At 41.8% G+C, this 20,684-nt stretch overlaps 3 protein-coding genes across 6 annotated transcripts in view; 1 reads left to right on the top strand and 2 right to left on the bottom strand.

The window, feature by feature from the left end:
* LOC110522734 (cadherin EGF LAG seven-pass G-type receptor 1) overlaps nt 1-7,577 on the top strand; it is a 90,072-nt gene extending 82,495 nt beyond the window's left edge. Inside the window, exons 31-35 of the mRNA XM_036968797.2 lie at nt 1,668-1,774; nt 4,914-5,057; nt 5,168-5,383; nt 5,664-5,997; nt 6,111-7,577. Of these exons, the coding sequence (XP_036824692.2) occupies nt 1,668-1,774; nt 4,914-5,057; nt 5,168-5,383; nt 5,664-5,997; nt 6,111-6,135 (826 nt within the window). The 3' untranslated portion in view covers nt 6,136-7,577. The remainder of the gene's footprint in view (nt 1-1,667; nt 1,775-4,913; nt 5,058-5,167; nt 5,384-5,663; nt 5,998-6,110) is intronic.
* On the bottom strand, nt 6,818-8,785 carry LOC110521307 (gamma-crystallin M2-like). The gene is made up of 3 exons (XM_021598782.3): nt 8,665-8,785; nt 8,221-8,460; nt 6,818-8,048 (listed from the first exon to the last, which is right to left on the bottom strand). The coding sequence occupies exons 1-3, from the start codon at nt 8,782-8,784 to the stop codon at nt 7,773-7,775; spliced, it is 636 nt and encodes a 211-aa protein (XP_021454457.2). The 5' UTR covers nt 8,785; the 3' UTR covers nt 6,818-7,772.
* An 816-nt stretch (nt 8,786-9,601) lies between these two features.
* The window catches only part of LOC110521306 (receptor-type tyrosine-protein phosphatase beta), a 113,154-nt gene continuing 102,071 nt past the window's right edge, over nt 9,602-20,684 (bottom strand). For 3 of the 4 annotated variants that reach the window (XM_090231136.1, XM_090231138.1, XM_090231137.1), the window contains 5 exons: nt 18,916-19,179; nt 18,163-18,299; nt 17,868-18,021; nt 17,371-17,458; nt 17,161-17,290 (listed from right to left, as the gene is read on the bottom strand). In XM_090231136.1, the coding sequence (XP_090087262.1) occupies nt 17,242-17,290; nt 17,371-17,458; nt 17,868-18,021; nt 18,163-18,299; nt 18,916-19,179 (692 nt within the window). In that variant the 3' untranslated portion in view covers nt 17,161-17,241. Of the gene's footprint in view, nt 11,380-11,552; nt 11,689-11,805; nt 11,967-12,108; nt 12,226-15,026; nt 15,162-15,457; nt 15,532-16,631; nt 16,723-16,878; nt 16,967-17,074; nt 17,084-17,160; nt 17,291-17,370; nt 17,459-17,867; nt 18,022-18,162; nt 18,300-18,915; nt 19,180-20,684 lie in introns of those variants that run through there. The other variant, XM_090231139.1, reaches the window with a different exon arrangement.

Genomic DNA, 20,684 nt, shown 5'->3' with positions numbered 1-20,684 from the left:
GGTTCTACTTAGCTAACAGAATGTGCCGGGCTAATGTGATGCTCTATTAGCCGTTACAGGTTAGGTGCTGTTTGGCGTAGCACAGATAATATTCTATCAACCTTAACTTGCCAAAACTTCCTCAATTCCCAACATGGAAGACAACGAATGTCTTCTAAACGTCCATGGCAGGGACTTGGTTTGAATTTAGAAAATTCTCCATGAAGTAATCCAACAATGTGTATGCCTCCATCTTGTCTATTTCAAATCTTCTCTCATTGATCGAGACAGGTGATTGTCATCATGACATGCCTCACTTTGGAGTGGAACCACCTGTCTCAATCAATGACAACATTTGAGACAGACAAGACGGTGGCGGACACACTTAAAGTGGAACTGACAGCACTTTAACTACTTTGCAGATATAAAACAAACAGAAAATCATAATATCAGTCAAAAATATCAAATGCCCAGTTTATACTACAAAATCAACTTCGTAGGAGGTTTGAAAAATAGGTTCTATTTGACAATAATATTCCATGATGTAGATTACGGCATTGTTGGCAGAATAAATAGATATACAATTCACCATTACATTTATTGGTAGTCCAAAAAATGTTGCTCTCGGGTTGTAAATCACAGCTGTCCATATTTTGCTGCCTCCACCCATTCGGGATGCACTTTTTCAGTTTCAATTACTCAATATTTTGGATAAAAACTTACGAATTTAACTAAGGCTGTTATCCACAGTTAGCATGCATATCTCTTAGTTGTCAATCAAATGTATTTGGAATCGATCAAATGGGTGGGCAGGTATTTTCCATTCAGTTGCCAAAACGTGGGTTGGGACAAGCATGCATTGGCTGGAAAGCTGCAGAAGGCGAGCAGGCTACTATTTCCCTTTGTTTATCAGTGAAATGTTCATGGCCAACTACGAATGGAAAACATTTCAGAGAGTTTATCTACTCTTGCCTCATTAGATTTTAGTTCATCCCTCTCTGGCTGACATAGATGTTTATTGTAGGGAGGGAGAAATAAGCTACCTGTTCATGGTTGTCTGATCAATAGGACTGTAAAGTTCCCAAATGTAAGAGGACACCCTTGGTATTTAAATATTTGTAGAAATCCATTCAGGTGTATTTTCTGTATTGTAAAATGTAAAAATAAATAATAATAATTAATATCTTGTTCTTTCTGGGGGTGTATAGGAACACATTTTTATAAGATGTCATGACGATAAAACCCTGTCAGTTCCACTTTAGTGGAGAATTTTTCATTTAATAGTGGAAAGTTTTCTAAATTCAAACGAACCCCCTACACCTAGACATGAAGGTTTAGAAGACGTTAGATGTCTTCCAAGTCGGGAATTGAGGAAGTATCGACAAGTTAAGGTTTGTTGAAAATTATATTATATTTTCTATGTCATAACACCCATCCGCCAGCTGGAACAGAGTGGTGGTCTGACGAGCCAAACATTTTAATGGCTAGGTTCTACTAACCCTACATCCCAGATTTTTCAAGATTTTCCAGATTCTGGATTTCATGCTTATTCCTTCCTGATTCAGGGACTCTTCCAACCAGAATTTATGGAAAACCTGGGAATTTTAGGAAAGTTAATGGAATATCGTGACCACATTTCATACTCAAGTTATTATTTCTGTACTCATCATGCCTCTTTCTTCCAACAGGAATGACTCAGGGCAGAAGCACACAACATCCTCCGGCTCAGCCAAAAAGAGTTCCCGTGGGGAGGGAGACTCCTCCATCTTCCTCCGCAAGTGCTCCAAGAAAGATGGTACAGTCCTATATAGTTACATTGAGTGTCATCAAATTTTATTGGTCACATACATGTGTTTAGCAGATGTTATTGTGGGTGTAGCAAAATGCATGTGACAGGGAATCTTAGTGCATCCGAATGTCTCAAAATGTACGTGCCATTGGCTGCTCAGGCCTATAGAGTGGTGAGGAGAAGGAGTCTACCGTATCCGGAAGTGAATTCATCATTCATTTTCGGGATTCAGGGTTCACTCAAACACCATTTTAAGCTTTGTTTTACGATTAACTGTTACAGCTGATTTCGGGATTGTATATCAATTTGCTCTTAAATATTAGTCATCTGATGTCTTTGTTTCAGTCTCTGAATTGTTTAAACAAACTTTTCGCTCTTGATATCAGGGCATAAAAACTACAATCTGTCTCCTGAATTAGCCTAGTGAAGGAGAAGCCTCCCCAGCTTCTCCTTCACCCATATCCAGACAGCAGATGTTCTGAAAGAGCTGCAAAACCTGGACCTGTACAAATCAGCTGGGCTAGACAATCTGGACCCTCTCTTTCTAAAACTATCCGCCGCCATTGTTGCAACCCCTATCACCAGCCTGTTCAACCTCTCTTTCGTATCGTCCGAGATCCCTAAAGATTGTAAAGCTGCCGCGGTCGTCCCCCTCTTCAAAGGGGGTGACACCCTAGACCGAAACTGTTACAGACCTGTATCCATCCATCCTGCCCTGTTAATAAACAGATCACTGACCATTTCGAATCCCACCGTACCTTCTCCGCTGTGCAATCCGGCTTCCGAGCCGGTCATGGGTGCACCTCAGCCACACTCAAGGTACTAAACGATATCATAACCGCCATCGATAAAAGACAATACTGTGCAGCCGTCTTCATCGACCTGGCCAAGGCTTTCGACTCTGTCAATCACCTTATTCTTATCGGCAGACTCAATAGCCTTGGTTTTTCTAATGACTGCCTCGCCTGGTTCCACAGGTTCCACAGGTACCACAGGGTTCAATTCTCGGGCCGACTCTTTTCTTTGTATATATCAATGATGTTACTCTTGCTGCGGGCGATTCCCTGATCCACCTCTACGCAGACGACACCATTCTGTATACTTCTGGCCCTTCCTTGGACACTGTGCTAACTAACCTCCAGTAAAACCAAATGCATGCTTTTCAACCGTTCGCTGCCCGCACCTGCCCGCCCGACTAGCATCACCACCCTGGACGGTTCCAACCTGGAATATGTGGACAACTATAAATGGCTAGACTGTAAACTCTCCTTCCAGACTCATATTAAACATCTCCAATCCAAAATCAAATCTAGAATCAGCTTTCTATTTCGCAACAAAGCCTCCTTCACTCACACCGCCAAACTTACCCTAGTAAAACTGACTATCCTACCGATCCTCGACTTCGGTGATGTCATATTCAAAATAGCTTCCAACACTCTACTCAGCAAACTGGATGCTGTCTATCACAGTGCCATCCATTTTACCAATACCACCCACTACTGCTACCTGTATGCTCTATTCAGCTGGCCCTTGCTACATATTCGTCGCCAGAACTACTGGCTCCAGGTCATCTATAAGTCCATGCTAGGTAAAGCTCCGCCTTATCTCAGTTCACTGGTCACGATAACAACACCCACACGTTCCAGCAGGTATATCTCACTGATCATCCCCAAAGCCAACACCTCATTTGGCCGCCTTTCCTTCCAGTTCTCTGCTGCCAGTGACTGGAACGAATTGCAAAAATCGCTGAAGCTGGAGACTTTTATTTCCCTCACCAACTTTAAACATCAACTATCTGAGCAGCTAACCGATCACTGCAGCTGTACATAGTCCATCTGTAAATAGCCCACCCAATCTACCTACCTCATCCCCATATTGTTTTTATTTACTTTTCTGGTCTTTTGCACACCAGTATCTCTACTTGCACATCATCATCTGCTCATTTATCACTCCAGTGTTAATCTGCTAAATTGTAGTTATTCGCTCCTATGGCCTATTTATTGCCTACCTCCTCATGCCTTTTGCACACACTGTATATAGACTTTCTTTTTTCTTCTGTGTCATTGACTTGTTTATTGTGTTATTGGCTTGTTTATTGTTTACTCCATGTGTAATGTCGCAGTTGCAAATGAGAACTTGTTCTCAACTAGCCTGCCTGGTTAAATAAAGGTGAAATAAAGAAATAAAAAAATAGCATGCATAGCGTACAGTGCCTTCATAAAGTATTCACACCCCTTGACTTACTCCACAGTTTGTTGTGTTACAGCCTGAATTCAAAATGGGTTAAGTAAAGAAAGAAATCTCACCCATATACTGTGTACACAATACCCCATAAGGAAAGTGAAAACATATTTTTAGATGTATTTATTTTTTAATTAAAGACCTAAATATTTCATTTACTTAAATATTCACAACCCTGAGTCAAAATATGTTAAAAAAGTCAAGGGGTGTGAATACTTTCTGAAGGCACTGTATACCAGGTCCCCAGCTCGCTTTCCCTGACTAAACTTGCTGGCTAGCTGAACTATGCTAGTTTTAGTCCTCATTGCTAAACTTCATAAATACTGTACCCTTGACTTCAAAACCCATTTGCTAGCTATACAGTCATGTAACTAAGAAATTTAGTGGAAAGACACTTGAAAATTATTATTTTGTTGAATAGTGATGACTGGTTCGAGCTATCTTTTGTAAGACAGTGGTGGTGAATTATATCATTGCTACGCAGATCCAAGTTCAGTTTTGAGATTCACCAACGTCACTAGTGAGAGTTAGCAGGACGTTTCTGAATGGTCTTGGAACTGTGACAACGGGCAGCCTCTCCCCGCCTGGTTTCGATGGGATATGTAGTGATTTTGCCAACACAGCCAGATATGCACACGGTCTTGTACCCTTAACCATTTGTAAACTGACTATCATATTGGTTGATTAAATCAGACTATTAATATAATGAGTGATCCAAGAATGTCCCAAGATAATTGACACGAGAAAACGCAAAAATAGCAACTAATCAGAGTGCTAATGACTACAATGAATGGTTAAACTATTTCCGAACACTATGGGTCAGCGGGGCACCTCCTCCTCCTCACCACTCTATAGTTCAACGGTCAGAGAGTAAGTTATAGCTCCGGTGTTTCCATGGTAACAGATTCGGACTCGGACAGTGAGCTGTCGGTGGATGAGCACAGCAGCTCCTATGCCTCGTCCTATTCCTCAGACAGTGATGATCACAGAGGAAGCCACAAGCATAGGTGGAACAACGAGAGACCGTCCCAGCACAACACACCCATAGGTAGACTCATGTTCAAACACACACACACACACACACACACACACACACACACACACACACACACACACCTCATATATTTAAAAGTGTTCATTTTTTTACTGTATCTGAAGTGGATACAGTGGCCAATCACGTGAAGCCCTACTGGCCAGTGGAGCTGCCGACAGCCAGTGAGAGTGAGGACCCCTGCGGGGTGGAGTTGCTGCGTGTGGAGACCAAGGTCAACGTGGAGCTCCACCAGGACAACAAGATCAACAGGGAGTCCCTCTACCAGAATGATAGTGCCCCTCCCAGTTCACCTGACTGCAACCAGACAGAGAAGAGAAGGGGTGAGCGAGCGAGCGACAGAGAGAGAATTTCTGCAACTGTTCTTCTTAAATTCTATTTGAAACCTAACCCAATCTTAACCACACTACTAACCTGAAAATTAATATCAAAAAGCACATTTTTTTGTAGCAAATGTTTACTTTGGAATCTGACTTTGTGGCTATTCTAATTCAAAAACGTATAATCTAGTACCTACAATGTTATTCCTATCCAAATCAGGTGAATAAGGTTCTTGTATAACTGACTGGGGATTGTGCATTCACCCTCTGCATTTACAACCAGGCATTCTGAAAAACAAGATCACCTCCCCTCCTCCCCTGACTGACAAGAACATGAAGAATCGCCTGCGGGAGAAACTGAGTGACTACAACCCCCACAGCATCTCCACCAGGACTACCCCAGTCCCCCCGTCTCCCGTCTCCTCCCATCTACGCCCTGTAATCGGAGGCAACGGGATCCTCATCAAATCCCCGCCTCGCCTGCCCGTGCCTCCACACCCTCCGTTATCTCCATGGGACCTGCGCAATGGGGTTGTCATGACAACGACGAGGACGATGATGTCGCCATTAGTCAATGGGGTCAAAGGGGTTCAAGACGCCCAAGACTCGGACTCCGAGTGAGTGTTTATGAGATATTGGTGGCCATGTTGCATTTCTAACAGATATGTTGGATAATACGTCAGTCACTTTTGACTTTAGCAACTCTCTCTGTCTCTGCCTCTTTCAACAGCGGTAGCAACGAAACCTCAATCTGACCTGGAGGGAATTCCAGATAGACAACCAGCTCTCAAGGCAAGAGGGGCTACAGCGCCGGTACCATGCGTGCTGTTCAAAGGTCACTGTGGGGCCCCTAAGCTCCTATGGAGACCAGTGTTAGCCCAGACAACTGCCTGCCTGAGAGAAAAGGGGAAGAAAGGAGAGAGCCTGAGAACTACATCTCCCAGCATGCAGCAGCTAGTTGGAAAATCAAAACAATGCACTTCACGGCACGGCTAACAAGTGGCGCTGTCTGTAGTTGTTCATCGCGGGTGGCAACTGACAACAGGTTGGGATTGAGGACTTTTCCAGGACCAGATGTGCCATGATGTGATATTGACCTCATGAATCAGTAAGACATTCACCAAGTGCCCTGCTGTTTGCCCACAGAGACAGAAACGTCCAAAAAACAAATCAATGTCATTGGTCCGTGTAATTACTTTGTAGATGTTTTGTATTTTTATTTTTTGGACTTGTTTATAGGAAAGGAATAACTAAGCTGTACATTGTAAGTCGTGTATTGTAACGTCATATTATTGGGAGAGCATGTGTAGATATGACAGTCAACAAGGTTTTTTACAGATGTTTACGAATTGTTTACAGAAAACAGAAACGCTGCCATCCGCAGCATGTAAAGTACTCCCAGTCTGAAAATACTCTGCTGATAATATGATTTTGAAGTATTCAAACACTCGCATAGTAAGTCTAGTAAAACAAAAGCCATCTTAAAATAGTCATTCTAACATGTTCATCTCCGTATTACAGTGAAGGTCTTGTACATTCCAATTGTGTCCTGATGTTTGAATGAGGAAAACGCACTGAAATCTTAATACTGTCATTACAGGTTCCAGTAAATGGCAGAGTAATATAGAAATCAATTGCTACTCTTGAGTGGTTAGTAGAAAATGACAGTATGTGCCTTTTGATTGTTACCATGCTGCCTCATTGTCACCCTTTTCACATTGTGCTTCTGAGTTTGTGTAGATCCTTATATTACTTCTACACATCATCTCTGGAGATCCTATCGCCAAGTGTTCAGCCAGTGACATGTCTGTACTCTGATTTTTAACTCTTTAGAATAATATGTTGCAGTATTATTTCCAAGGAAATCATATTAATTTTAAGTACCAACTGTGTGCCTTTCTCTCTGCCTCCACAGAGCATAGTGTCTAAACCCAAGGTAATCAGTATTACTAGTTATAGTATACCGACCTCCCCTTTCCCATTCCCCTGTTGAGCTGTAAACACCCGTGTACATGATCTAGTTATAATACTGTCATCCCTCAGTCCTCTTTCTGCTATTTCATGTTTATAGATGAGCCATATCTCTTTAAAGCTGATACTGTGTCAGACACTGGAATCATTATTGTAACATACACATATTTATTTTTTGTGAAAAGACACTGGCAATCAGACTAAAATAAACCACATTTGGCTTTTTTTCCCTTTTTATTTTATTTTTGATGTGTTTCTTGTGTCATTGATCGGTATGTGACATACAGTATTTGTATGTTTTCAGAATGGCCTGTCAAGAGGTTTGGATAAAGGGTCAACGAAATGTGCAAGCATTTAGGCTTTTTTCAAACAGACATTCTATTCAATGGCTTCTCTTATTTACATCAGTAAAAAGCAATATCTAGTAACAGGACTCGTTGATACGCCTCATGCTCATGAGCCTACCCATAGAGCCCATCTGACTGAAGTTTCTGTACTCTCCAGGCCTCATGTACATCATCCTGCCTCTGTACTGGGGCTGCTCATACATGAGCCAGTGGCCGTCCATAACGTTGCAGGACATGCAGTTGTTCATGCGGTAACGATCCATGATGCTGTCACAGTCGTCCATCATCTCGTGCATCTGACCTCCAAAGTTCTCCCTCTCGTAGATCCTCATCCTGAAAGAACCTCTGTGCTGTAACATGATGAACAACATGTTTTAGGGAGAAATTGTGAACTGTAATGTTAAATGTATCACGCATGTATAGAAGATTGTAGTCATACTGACTAATGGCCATAGGTGTATGTTGTACAACAACAAAGAAGACTACGCGGTAACTAACAAATCTGTGTGTTAGTAGGCTTACCATGGGGATCATGCGGCAGGACCTGATGTCGGTCATTCCCATCATGCGCTGGAAGTCAGAATACTCTCCCCTCTTCATGAACCACTGGTTTCCCATGTAGTTGGAGCGGTCGTAAACCATGAAGCAGCCACTCTCAACCCTGCAGGACTGGCAGCGGCTCAGGTAGGAGGACATGTCAGGGCAGTCGCTGCTGCACTCATAGGAACGACCCTGGAAGTTCCTGTCCTCGTAGAAGGTGATCTGAAAATAAGCAAGAATCATTTCTATTCACCATTCAAACATACAAAAACACATTGCTACATGTTGGGCCTTGCCCAATCCCACTGACAATCAGCTTTTTGGGATTAGGGTTGCCTTGTGCTCTGACACTAGAGTACTAAAGTGCACTCAGTGTAACAAGCTAGGAACATTTCTATGAATAAATACGCTAAATATAATACTTACTCTGCTGTTCATGTTCATGCCGGTGGAGGTCATTCTGTCTCTCTGTGCTGCTGCTGCTCTTGCTGGGGAACTGTTATCCTGCTGGTTTAAAACCTTTCTTTTTATACCTGTGAACCCCATTGTACTCAGCAACATGGAATAGAGGGCCATGGAGCACTGAGGTCTGTCCACATGTCCAGGGACACGGGTCTCTCAAAAGACTTAAAAAATGCTGTTTCTCTCAGAACAATGTAACAATGAGCCTTTGTGAAAGGGTTAACAACAGTGATGTAGTGCAGGGTAAACACCGTTAACGCATTTTTTTAAAAAATTGCACGAGTGTTTACCCAAATTTAGCAGAAAAATGCATTGAATGCATAGGGACTGTTACTTCTCTAATCCTGAACAGCGATCAGCGTTCTGCCACCAATTGTTTCACCACTACATCACTGGTTAAAGGGATAGTTCAGTCGAATAAAAAAATGACGCATTGGTTTCCTTAACTTGTAAGCAGTATATGGACAAGGTACGACAGGAATCCATGCTTAGTTTCCTTGGTACTGTTTCCACATGCTAATGTTATTGCATGTGTGGCACAAATCCCATTCAATTAAAGGGACCGATATTAGAATTTTTCACACATCATGTCCAAAGCATCCGAAAGTGTCTAAACTTGTGAAGCTCAACAAAGTCACTAATGCTTTGAACATGGGTGAAAAATTCTAGTATCGGTCCCATGTCTTTAATGGGATTTGTGATTTTGTGCCACAAATGCAATTCAGCACAATTAGTAACTAACTATCTGGTTACCAGTGGTACAAATTGGTGCTTGTTTCAATGAAGTATTTTATCCCAGTTAGTGTAGCCTAATTTAACAAAGTCTTGGGCCATTGTCTCAATCAACACTATGGACATGGTGGCCAAATAGTAACACAGAGAAGCTCACATTAGACACTTGTAGAGAGAAAAGTGGAACATGTTTAATCACAGTATTGACCAATGGAAGGATACAAAAATATTCACCTTTTCCTCATTTGCATTGTACCAGCAAGCATCACATAGTAACTCACACAGCATCGTAAAAAACAATCCTAAAACTCTTGAGGAAGACTATTATTGGTGGAGTCTGCTTTGCTTATGAGCTCCACTGAGTAATATGATCAATATAAATAAGTGCTTTGAAGAACTTAAGCAATGTGCATTGTGATACAAAGACAGTAAAACAATATCAGCATAGTGGCTTTACATCAATCACAGCTGTAAATCTATGACCTATGTCCAGAAACACCCCTTATATCCATAGTCCTTAATGGTCACTTGTGTAGATAGCTAGGCAGAACCAATACCGTCATTGATTTGACCAATCCTGTTCTTTAGGAGGTTTCTATAGAACACACATCAGGGAAACAACAAACAGTAGGGAGACAGTTCATAATGTGTAACCTCCGAGTTACTGAGAGAGGAGCTGAGTTTACAGACTGACGTGTGAATGGAAATTTGCTATTGCACAAAGTGGGTTTTAAACAGCGGAGGAAGACCACAGGCTCTCACAGCAGATTCGCAATCATTTCTCATGATCATAAGAATATTTACACCAACCATAATAAAACATCAAGAAGAGAATTTAAAAAGCTACAGTGTAAAAACCTAAATGCATCCGGTGCATTATGCAGAACATGGTGTAGGAAGCACAAAAGTTCTCACGAAAATCCTCATTTTAAACTTGTTTAGATATCAAAATGATCTGGAGTGAAAAGTTAACATTTGAACATCTAATATTAAATAATACATTCATAGGCCTATTGTCAGGAGTAGTTCCCGTTTCCTCTAAGACAGTGCATTGTCCTTATCCTGTCACATAAAAAGGAATGTATTGTAATGTTTTAAAAATGGTATAACTGACTTCATTTTGCCGGGCCCCAGGAAGAGTAGTTTCTGCCTTGGCAGCAGCTAATGGGGATCCTTAAAAATAGAAATACAAATGAATTACACCCCTTATTGGAGACTTGAGAGGGCACAGAAGAGAGGGGAGGTTGTTTCGTAGGACATTTTTTAGGGCAGTTATGTTGGGTGCTGATCCTATACCTAAGGCTGGGGATACATTTCAACTTAACATTGGTCTCATTTAACAATAATCTACATCTGCATTACATTATTATATCAATATATAAAGCTTTGATTTCAATTACAAAGGTATGGCACATTCGGTTTAACCACACATCATTTCTTACAACATTGGCATTACAGTCATAAAAAGAGACAAAGCAGATATTCAGAAGTAGCAGCAATATACAAATAAGGAAATATAAAATATAATTTGATGTACATTCCATTATTGGTCTTTGGATGGAATTTGTGCATCCGTTCCTCTCAACAAACCGTTATCTTCCATGTTATTTTTCCAACTATCATAAAACGTGACCAAATAAATACTAGTTTGATTTAAACCAAAAAAAAAGACTACAGTGTAAGGCAACATGATCAGTGAGAGTGAACAATCCCTTTTCTAAACCCTTCTCTACAGGCCTGTCCGACTGAGACGGGAGGATGGGAGAGACAGAGCAGTGGACGTGAGGCCTATGTGTTATGGTAGCCATTCTTAGCTGTATCTTTCCTGGGTTCTACGTTCTCATAGATGGTGAGTGCAGCCGTGTTCTGGTAGATTAAGTCCACGTTGGTTCCAGTTCTGGATCGGATTATGTCTATGGCACACTGGTTTAGGAACAAATACTGGTCCTGTAAGACAGTAACACAACATAGTTCAATATGATGAAGCAAGCTGACCATTCAGATGTCAAAACATTTCACCTAGAGACCACATAAGTACCCATTAGCATAACTTCCACTTTTAACCACAGGGATGAATTGTACAGTAAGCCCCCAAACATGGTGAAAAGTAAAACAGTGACCTCGGTCTGAACCATGAGGGGCCGGTGCATGCGCAGGTCGTGGATGGTGCCGTACACGTCCACCATACTGTCCCTCTCTATCTGGAAGATCAGCCGGTCGATGGCTATGAAGGTACCTGTACGACCCACACCCGCACTGAGGGGAGAGAGACAGAAAGAGAAAGAGGGAGAGAGATGAGAAAGAAGTAATGTTAATGTACTGTTCAAGCCAATAACACTTGTTGAAGTTAACTGTGAGAAACTGTGTGTTTACCTGCAGTGGACGACGGTGGGGGAGTGGCGTGAGTACTGGTCCATGTGCTCTCGGACCAGGTGTCTGAAGTTGATGAGCAGCTCCGTGGTCTCGGGGACGCCGTGGTCCGGCCAGGCTGTGAAGTGGAAGTGACGCACCGAGCGTGTCTCTGCTGTCCTCACCTGTCAGCCAAACATAAATACAGCGACCGTCTTTTGTTTATAGGGAAGGGATCGTTTTTCCCAGAGCCATGTTTTACCCACTAAGTAGCTGAAGAGGAAAACATCAGTAATATTTGTTTCACTCATTATCGCAGGAACTTACATTTTTTACATCAAAATCCCTGATGGTCCAGTCTTCTAGGGGGATCTCAGAGGTTGTTGTCACAGTGATATTCTGAAAGTGCTTGGTCTCAGATGGCCAGTATTTCTCACATTTCACCTGAGAGGAGAGATGTGGGTGTGTGAGTTATGAATTGGGGATGCTTTTGGTTTTCTGTTTCTGTATATACATTTGAAGTCGGAAGTTTACATACACCTTAGCCAAATACATTTAAACTTTCACAATTCCTGACATTTAATCCTAGTAAAAATTCCCTGTCTTAGGTCAGTTAGGATCACCACTGAAATGTCAGAATAATAGTAGAGAGAATGATTCATTTCAGCTTTTATTTCTTTCATCACATTCCCAGTGGGTCAGAAGTTTATATGCACTCAATTAGTATTTGGTAGCATTGCCTTTAAATTGTTTAACTTGGGTCAAATGTTTCGGGTAGTCTTCCATAAGCTTCCCACAATAAGTTGGGTGAATTTTGGTCCATTCCTCCTGACAGAGCTGGTGTAACTGAGTCAGGTTTGTAGGCCTCCTTGCTCACACATGCTTTTTCAGTTCTGCCCACACATTTTCTATAGGATTGAGGTCAGGGCTTTGTGACGGCCACTCCAATACCTTGACTTTGTTGTCCTTAAGCCATTTTGCCACAACTTTGGAAGTATGCTTGGGGTCATTGTCCATTTGGAAGACCAATTTGTGACCAAGCTTTAACTTCCTGACTGATGTCTTGAGATGTTGCTTCTATATAGCCACATAATTTTCCTACCTCATGAAGCCATCTATTTTGTGAAGTGCACCAGTCCCTCCTGCAGCAAAGCACCCCCACAACATGATGCTGCCACCCCCGTGCTTCACGGTTGGGATGGTGTTCTTCGGCTTGCAAGCCTCCCCTGTTTTCCTCCAAACATAACGATGGTCATTTATGGCCAAACAGTTCTATTTTTGTTTTATCAGACCAGAGGACATTTCTCCAAAAAGTACGATCTTTGTCCCCATGTGCAGTTGCAAACTGTAGTCTGGCTTTTTATGGCGGTTTGTGAGCAGTGGCTTCTTGCTTGCTGTCAATATAGGACTCGTTTTACTGTGGATATAGATACTTTTGTACCCGTTTCCTCCAGCATCTTCACAAGGTCCTTTGCTGTTGTTCTGAGATTGATTTACACTTTTCACACAAAAGTACATTCATCTCTAGGAGACAGAACGCGTCTCCTTCCTGAGCGGTATGATGGCAGCGTGGTCCCATGGTGTTTATACTTTAGTACTATTGTTTGTACAGAAGAACGTGGTATGTTCAGGCGTTTGGAAATTGCTCCCAAGGATGAACCAGACTTGTGGAGGTCTACAATTTTTTTGTGGAGGTCTTGGCTGATTTCTTTTGATTTTCCGATGATGTCAAGCAAAGAGGCGCTGAGTTTGAATGTAGGCCTTGAAATACATCCATAGGTACAACTCCAATTGACTCAAATTAGCATATCAAAAGCTTCTAAAGCCATTACATAATTTTCTGGAATTTTCCAAGCTGTTTAAAGACACAGTCAACTTAGTGTATGTAAACTTCTGACCCACTGGAATTGTGATACAGTGAATGTTAAGGGGAAAAAATCTGTCTGTAAACAATTGTTGGAAAAATTACTTGTGTCATGCACAGAGTAGATGTCCTAACCGACTGTCCCAAACTATAGTTTGTTAACAAGACATTTGTGGAGTGGTGGGAAAAAAAATCCAATCTAAGTGTATGTAAACTTCCGACTTCAACTGTATTATTTGGCGTTTTATATTTCTGTAAATATGATCATTTTGTTTTTCTGTTTCTGTAAATATGATTTTTTTGTCAATATGATTGGTGCTTGTCTCCACCCCCCTCCAGGTGTCGCCAGTTGCCACCTAGGGCGGCAGGTAGCCTAGTGGTTAGCGCATTGGGCTAGTAACCGGAAGGTTGCCGGATCGAATCCCTGAGCTGACAAGGTAAAAATCTGTTGTTTTACCGCAGAGCAAGGCACTGTTCCCTGGGTGCCAAAGACATGAATGTTGATTAAGGCAGCCCCCTGCACCTCTCTGATTCAGAGGGATTGGGTTAAATGCAGAAGACACATTCGGTTGGACAACTGACTAGGTATCCCCAGTGTATTTATACCTGTGTTCTCTGTTGCCAGTTCATCATGTCTTACCTGTGGTCTTTCCCGCCTTATTGTTTCCTAGTTTTTCCCGGTTCTGACCATTCTTCCTGCCCTGACCTCGAGCCTGTCTGCCGTCCTGTACCTGCCTGACTCTGACCTGATCACGAACCTCTGCCTGCCCTGACCTTGAGCCTGTACCTGCCTGACTCTGACCTGATCACGAACCTCTGCCTGCCCGGACCCAAGAGCGTGTCTGCCGTCCTGTACCTGTCTGACTCTGACCTGATCACGAACCTCTGCCTGCCCTTGACTTGCCCTTTTCCTGCCCCATGTTTTTAAGAAATGATCTGAGAACTGTACTATCCTCCTCCCGTGTCTGCATCTGGGTCATATCCTGAGTCCTGATAAATTTGGGATTTTCTGTTTCTATCAATATGATTATTTGGGGTTCTCTGTTTCTGGAAATATGATTATTTGAGGTTCTCTGTTTCTGGAAATATGATTATTTGGGGTTCTCTGTTTCTGGAAATATGATTATTTGGGGTTCTCTGTTTCTGGAAATATGATTATTTGGGGTTCTCTGTTTCTGGAAATATGATCATTTTGGTCACCATCTTTTGAACAACAACCTGCTTGGGCTGGCCGACTGAAGAGTCGAGACCGAGCTGGCCTTGCATCTGTTAAGTGTGCTGTCTCGTGTGTGTGTGTGTGTGTGTGTGTGCGCACACACGTATATGTGTGTGTCTGAGTGTATGTGTGCGCACACATGTATATATGTGTGTATGCACTCACTCGTCCCTGTTCATTACAGCGTGTCAGCATGACCAGAGTCTGGACGTTCTTCTCCCAGATCATCCTCCAGAACTCATTGACTGTGACGGGCAACGGACCTTGGGCCGCAATAAACTCCTTCCTGGAGTTGTAACCCTGGCAAAGGACACATATTGACCCAGTAAGCATCTACTACAATCACCATCTAACTTTCCTAAACCTTTTCATACTTGTCTGTATCTCCTGGTTAATGTGAGATGGATGTGATGTAACTGACTCAATACTACTAACTCTAGCTATAACCTGACAATGAAGACCTATAACTGAGTCTTAATTGAAGTTATCTAGCTATATCGATCATATTTGTGAAATAACCCCAGAGCAGAGCTGAAGCGTAGAGTGTCGGAGAAAGCTGATTATGATGAAGATGATGATGACGGGTCAGTATTTACCGGGATGTAGTTAGAATTGATGTAGTCGTCGAATGGACTCCCATGGATGGACAGTTTCACTCTAGAGGATTCATCTGGGATGTGGGAAAGAGGAGGAATGAGGATCGATAGAAATGAAAGACAATTCCTGTCACTCTGCCCAAGTGGCAACCTTTCATGCAGAGCCCCACCTGTTTGAGCCCCACATTTTTAACAGGCTTGGCTGTTTTGCATGTTATTTTGACATTAATACATGTCACATATTAGTAGTTTGCAAACAATGTAAAAAAATATATATCATTGAGTTAATAAAACTGCATACAAACATGGTCTCTTTTTTGTTTTCTTGAGTATTGCAGCTCCAAAATGCAGGTGTTCCAGCCTAGCTCAGTCCTTTCTGTGGTGGTGGGGCAAGCCAGCAGAAAATACGGAGCGTTGTGCTGTAATTGGCTCCGTGTTCTGTCACTCATGGGGACACTATGTCACCGCGAAGTGTAAGGTGAGACTTCGAAAATTCTAGCCCTTTAGCTTCTGACGTAGAGTTACATTATAAGTGCCCATCCAAGAAGGCTCAAGGTTATTGGCCACAGATAAAATGACGTCAAATCATGTTATATGTACAGTAGCTTTGATTGGACTGATCATGTCAACATACTTTCTAAATCTTAGCTAACGGTCATGATCATGAATCAAGTCGACAATCTACTGGCGAATCCTTTTCAATCCTTGTCATATGAAGAGAAATAATGAAGAGAAATGATAGATAAAACGTATCTGTGCTTATCGGCTATTGGATATAAAAATTACACAACAAGTTGGAAATGGCAAATTCAACAATGAGTGGTTTGGAAGAAAGTGACCACAGCACAAAAAGTCCAAAAATGTATTGTATGCTGCTGCATAAATGATGTAATATACCAAGGAGATATGTATACTGTAGCTAAGAAAGTAATAATGTTACAAAGTGTATATTGTGTAGTAAGCTGTTAGTAGCCCATGTGCCTCACGCTAATAATTTGGGCCCTTTTCTGACTTTGTGGTGCACATGTAGCCTATAGTCAAACTCTGAGCTATTGAATAAACAAAGGAGTTAGTTAGCCTGTTCGACAATGAGGATGGAGGATTTGATATGATAAGCAATGCTAGCTGTGGCAGGAGGACAGGGGTCAAGGGTCAGGGGTTATGGTCGACTCACAGGGAAGCACGTTGTTGTAGCGGTTCTTAGACTTGTTCTCCATGGCCATAGCACTGGTTTTAGCTTGGGCTGTTCCCACTGGCTTCAGGTCCTAGAAGGAGATGGAGACATTAGGCCACCAGGCACCAGTAGCGAACAAGCAAGCACAGGAATATTTACCGAATACAGAAAATCTGCCTGATGGAACTGCTGCCTGATGGAATATCCATATCATGTGTATGATTGAATAAATAGCTTTATGTTTTACCTCAAACTCCTCGGCGAAACCACAGTTGGAGTCTGCTTTCTGCCTCTTGTAATAAGCCTCGTAGTCCTCCACCCTCACGGCCACGCTTCTGCTCATGGAGACACAGGAGACAAGCATTAACACAAACACGTGTGACACCAAGCGACAGTGCTGCATCATTCAATAGTCTACTGTTACCATAAGAGTTAATACTCACACTTTAGCTCTGGAAATAAAGAGAGAGAAATTAAAAGAGAGTTATGTTAGCAGTTAAAGAAAAACGTAAGTAATTTTATGACAAATATTGTCTTATTTTGCCATTACAGAATTACAGTTTCATTAACTTCCAAACTGAGACAGAAACAAGTGAAAGATCCAAAGAAATCACCTCATGGAGTGAATCTGGATGTCTGAAGTGTCTTTCTTGGTTTGTCTGTAACAACAAAAGCACACAAAAATCATATGATCTTCCAAAAACATCTAATTTATCGAGTGATGATGTTGATCGCTCACCTCCTCCAGTGGATGACTAAGGCAACGGTGATGATGAAGAGGATGGCAAAAACTCCAATCGTTACCCCGACAGCCACACCGATGACGGCTACAGAGAAGAAGGAAGAGAAAAAAGGTAAGAGGACGCCTTGTGATACACTCCAAAAACCTTCATAATGCCTTTTATGACCCTATAGCGTATTATAAGATCTGCTATAAGCATTCATAACAGGTCAAAGTGCCTTATAAGTGCCTATATGAATACATTACTATGAATCCTTTTATAAACGTTTTACATACAGGTGGTTTGTACAGTAAAAGAGCTGTAGCAACCTAGGTCCTGAGGGAGTTCCACAGGACTTTGGATGAACAGAGTTATCGTGACATAACAGTTTTAATATCTGTCAACGTCATTGTGTGAAAACACACATTTTCAAATTGTGAGGGTAATTATGTTGTTATATTCTATCCTATTCCATCAAATTTGAGACGACATTGCAATTGTTTTTCTCACATACCATTAATGCCAGTCTTGCAGGTGAGGGTTTGGATGGTGCTGGAACTCCCACAGCCCAGTGTGGTTACAGTCAGGGTGTAGTCTGTATTGTGCTTAAGGTCAGAGACTGTGTGGCCACAGGCTGGCGTACAGTCACCACTAGTGTTATAGTGTGCCTAAACCAATCAATAAATCATTAAATTATTAATGAAATCAATAATGAATTAATTTAATTAATCAATCAATAAATCAGCCAATCATAAATGTATTCAATCAATATTTGTTTTTATTTTTTGACCAGTATCTACTGTACTCACCTGGTCCTGGGGGCGTTGGTTGGTTTCATAAACAGTGATCTGGAAGCCCTGGTTCAGACCTTTGGGTTTGGTCCAGGACAGGATCACCTTGGGGTCATTAGGAGAGTCACACTTCAGGTTGAACACAGGGCTGGCATCTATGGCACAGTGAAGGAGACACAGAGGTTTTCAGTTTAGATTTTTTTTACTAGGAAATGTGTAGACCATGTCTGAATTTCATTACAATTACAAGAGATCAAAACACAGTTCAAAAATAAAATACATCTAAAATAAGATCCATATCTGGATCCGTGTCTGTTGGTGATAGTAAATCTGGATCAGTGTCTGTTGGTGATATTAAATCTGGATCCGTGTCTGTTGGTGATAGTAAATCTGGATCAGTGTTTGTTGGTGATATTAAATCTGGATCCGTGTCTGTTGGTGATAGTAAATCTGGATCAGTGTCTGTTGGTGATATTAAATCTGGATCCGTGTCTGTTGGTGATAGTAAATCTGGATCCGTGTCTGTTGGTGATAGTAAATCTGGATCAGTGTCTGTTGGTGATAGTAAATCTGGATCCGTGTCTGTTGGTGATAGTAAATCTGGATCTGTGTCTGTTGGTGATAGTAAATCTGGATCAGTGTTTGAAGCTGATAGTAATGATAGTATGTCCTTTAAATCCCTATACTGTATGCATTATCAATGCATCACACACTGGTGGTACAGTTTGGTAGCCTACGTGTGAAAGCATGTAAAGCATGTTATGATCTTACTGGTGCAAATGGAGTTTGAGACTGGAGCTCCCTTTGTTCCATCAGCTGTCTCTGTTGTCACAGTGAAATTATACAGACTACCAGGAACCAATTGATCGATGATTAGGTCTTCCAGAAGTGTGCTTGTGTTACTGATGATTAACCCAGAGTTGATCCAGATCACATAGTAGTGGTAGCTTGGTTTGTGATCCACAGGCTTGTTCCAGGTCAATGTTATGTTCTCCTCTGCTGTCACTACACTGAGGGACTGGACACTCTCTGGTCCTGGGAAATGAGATGTAATGGAGTATAGAGAGGTTAGTGTAACAATAGCTATGAATACAGAATACAAACGTCTCAGGGCTGGGATTGTATAAGTGGGTGTGCTTGAGTGTATGTGTTCAGAAATTAGTCTGTGTGCGTGTGTGTGCTTGTATGTCATGTATGTAGTGTGTGCGTGTGTGCGTGTGTGCGTGTGTGTGTGTGTGTGTGTGCTCACATGTCATGTATGTAGTGTGTGTGTGTGTGCTCGCATGTCATGTACGTAGTATGTGTTTGCTAAAATGTCATGTACAGTGGCAAGAAAAAGTTTGTAAACTCTTGGAAATACATGGATTTCTGCATAAATTGGTCATAAAATTTGATCTGATCTTCATCTAGGTCACAGCAATAAACAAACACAGTCTGCTTAAACTAATAACACACAAACAATTATACGTTTTCATGTCTTTATTGAACACACCGTGTAAACATTCACAGTGCAGGGTGGGAAAAGTATGTGAACCTTTGGATTGAATAACTGGTTGACCCTCCTTTGGCAGGAATAACCTCAACCAAACATTTTCTGTAGTTGGGGATCAGATCTGCACAACAGTCAGGAGGAATTTTTGACCATTCCTCTGAACAAAACTGTTTCCGTTCAGCAATATTCTTGGGTTGTCTGGTGTGAACTGCTCTCTTGAGGTCATGCCACAGCATCTCAATCGGGTTGAGGTCAGGACTCTGACTGGGCCACTCCAGAAGGTGTATTTTCTTCTGTTGAAGCCATTCTGTTGTTGATTTACTTCTGTTGTTTGGGTTGTTGTCCTGTTGCATCACATAACTGTCCACATCATGGTTTGGGAATTCATTTTTCCGTCGATGATAGCAAGCTGTCCAGGCCCTGAGGCAGTAAAGCAGCCCCAAACCATGATGCTCCCTCCACCATACTTTACAGTTGGTTTTGATGTTGGTGTCCTGTGCATTTTTTTCGCCACACATAGTTCCTTCCAAGCAACTCAACTGTAGTTTCATCTGTAATCCACAAAATATTTAGCCAGTAGCGCTGTGGAACATCCAGGTGCACTTTTGCAGACAACAGTGGCATCTTCCGTAGTGTCTTCCCATGAACACCATTCTTGTTTAGTGTTTGTTAGGTATCGTAGACTCTTCAACAGAGATGTTAACATGTTCCAGAGATGTCTGTAAGTCTTTAGCTGAAACTCTAGGATTCTTCTTAACCTCATTGAGCATTCTGCTCTGTGCTCTTGCAGTCATCTTTGCAGGATGGCCACTCCTAGGGAGAGTAGCAACAGTGCTGAAATGTCTTCATTGATAGACAATTTGTCTTATCGTGGACTGATGAACATCAAGGCTTTTAGAGATACTTTTGTAACCCTTTCCAGCTTTTTAATCTTACGTCTGCTGAGATCTATTTTGTTCGAGGCATGGTTCAAATCAGGTAATGCTTCTTGTGAATAGCAAACTCAAATTTTGTGAGTGTTTTTTATAGGGCAGGGCAGCTCTAACCA

Source organism: Oncorhynchus mykiss, chromosome 4 (genome assembly GCF_057628025.1).
Source record: "Oncorhynchus mykiss isolate SJ-2025 chromosome 4, ASM5762802v1, whole genome shotgun sequence".
Taxonomy (NCBI): Eukaryota; Metazoa; Chordata; class Actinopteri; order Salmoniformes; family Salmonidae; genus Oncorhynchus; species Oncorhynchus mykiss.
The sequence above is the reverse complement of the archived record's forward strand: the minus strand, read 5'-3'. Positions and strand labels throughout refer to the sequence as shown.

Bases quoted from the DNA above. Each gene is read 5' to 3' on its own strand.
- LOC110521307 (XM_021598782.3), bottom strand. From the start codon at position 8,784: ATGGGGTTCACAGGTATAAAAAGAAAGGTTTTAAACCAGCAGGATAAC. The intron at 8,461-8,664 runs GTAAGTATTATA...GCTTATTTTCAG, and splicing joins GCATGAACATGAACAGCAGA to ATCACCTTCTACGAGGACAG. The intron at 8,049-8,220 runs GTAAGCCTACTA...ATCATGTTACAG, and splicing joins CCTGCCGCATGATCCCCATG to CACAGAGGTTCTTTCAGGAT.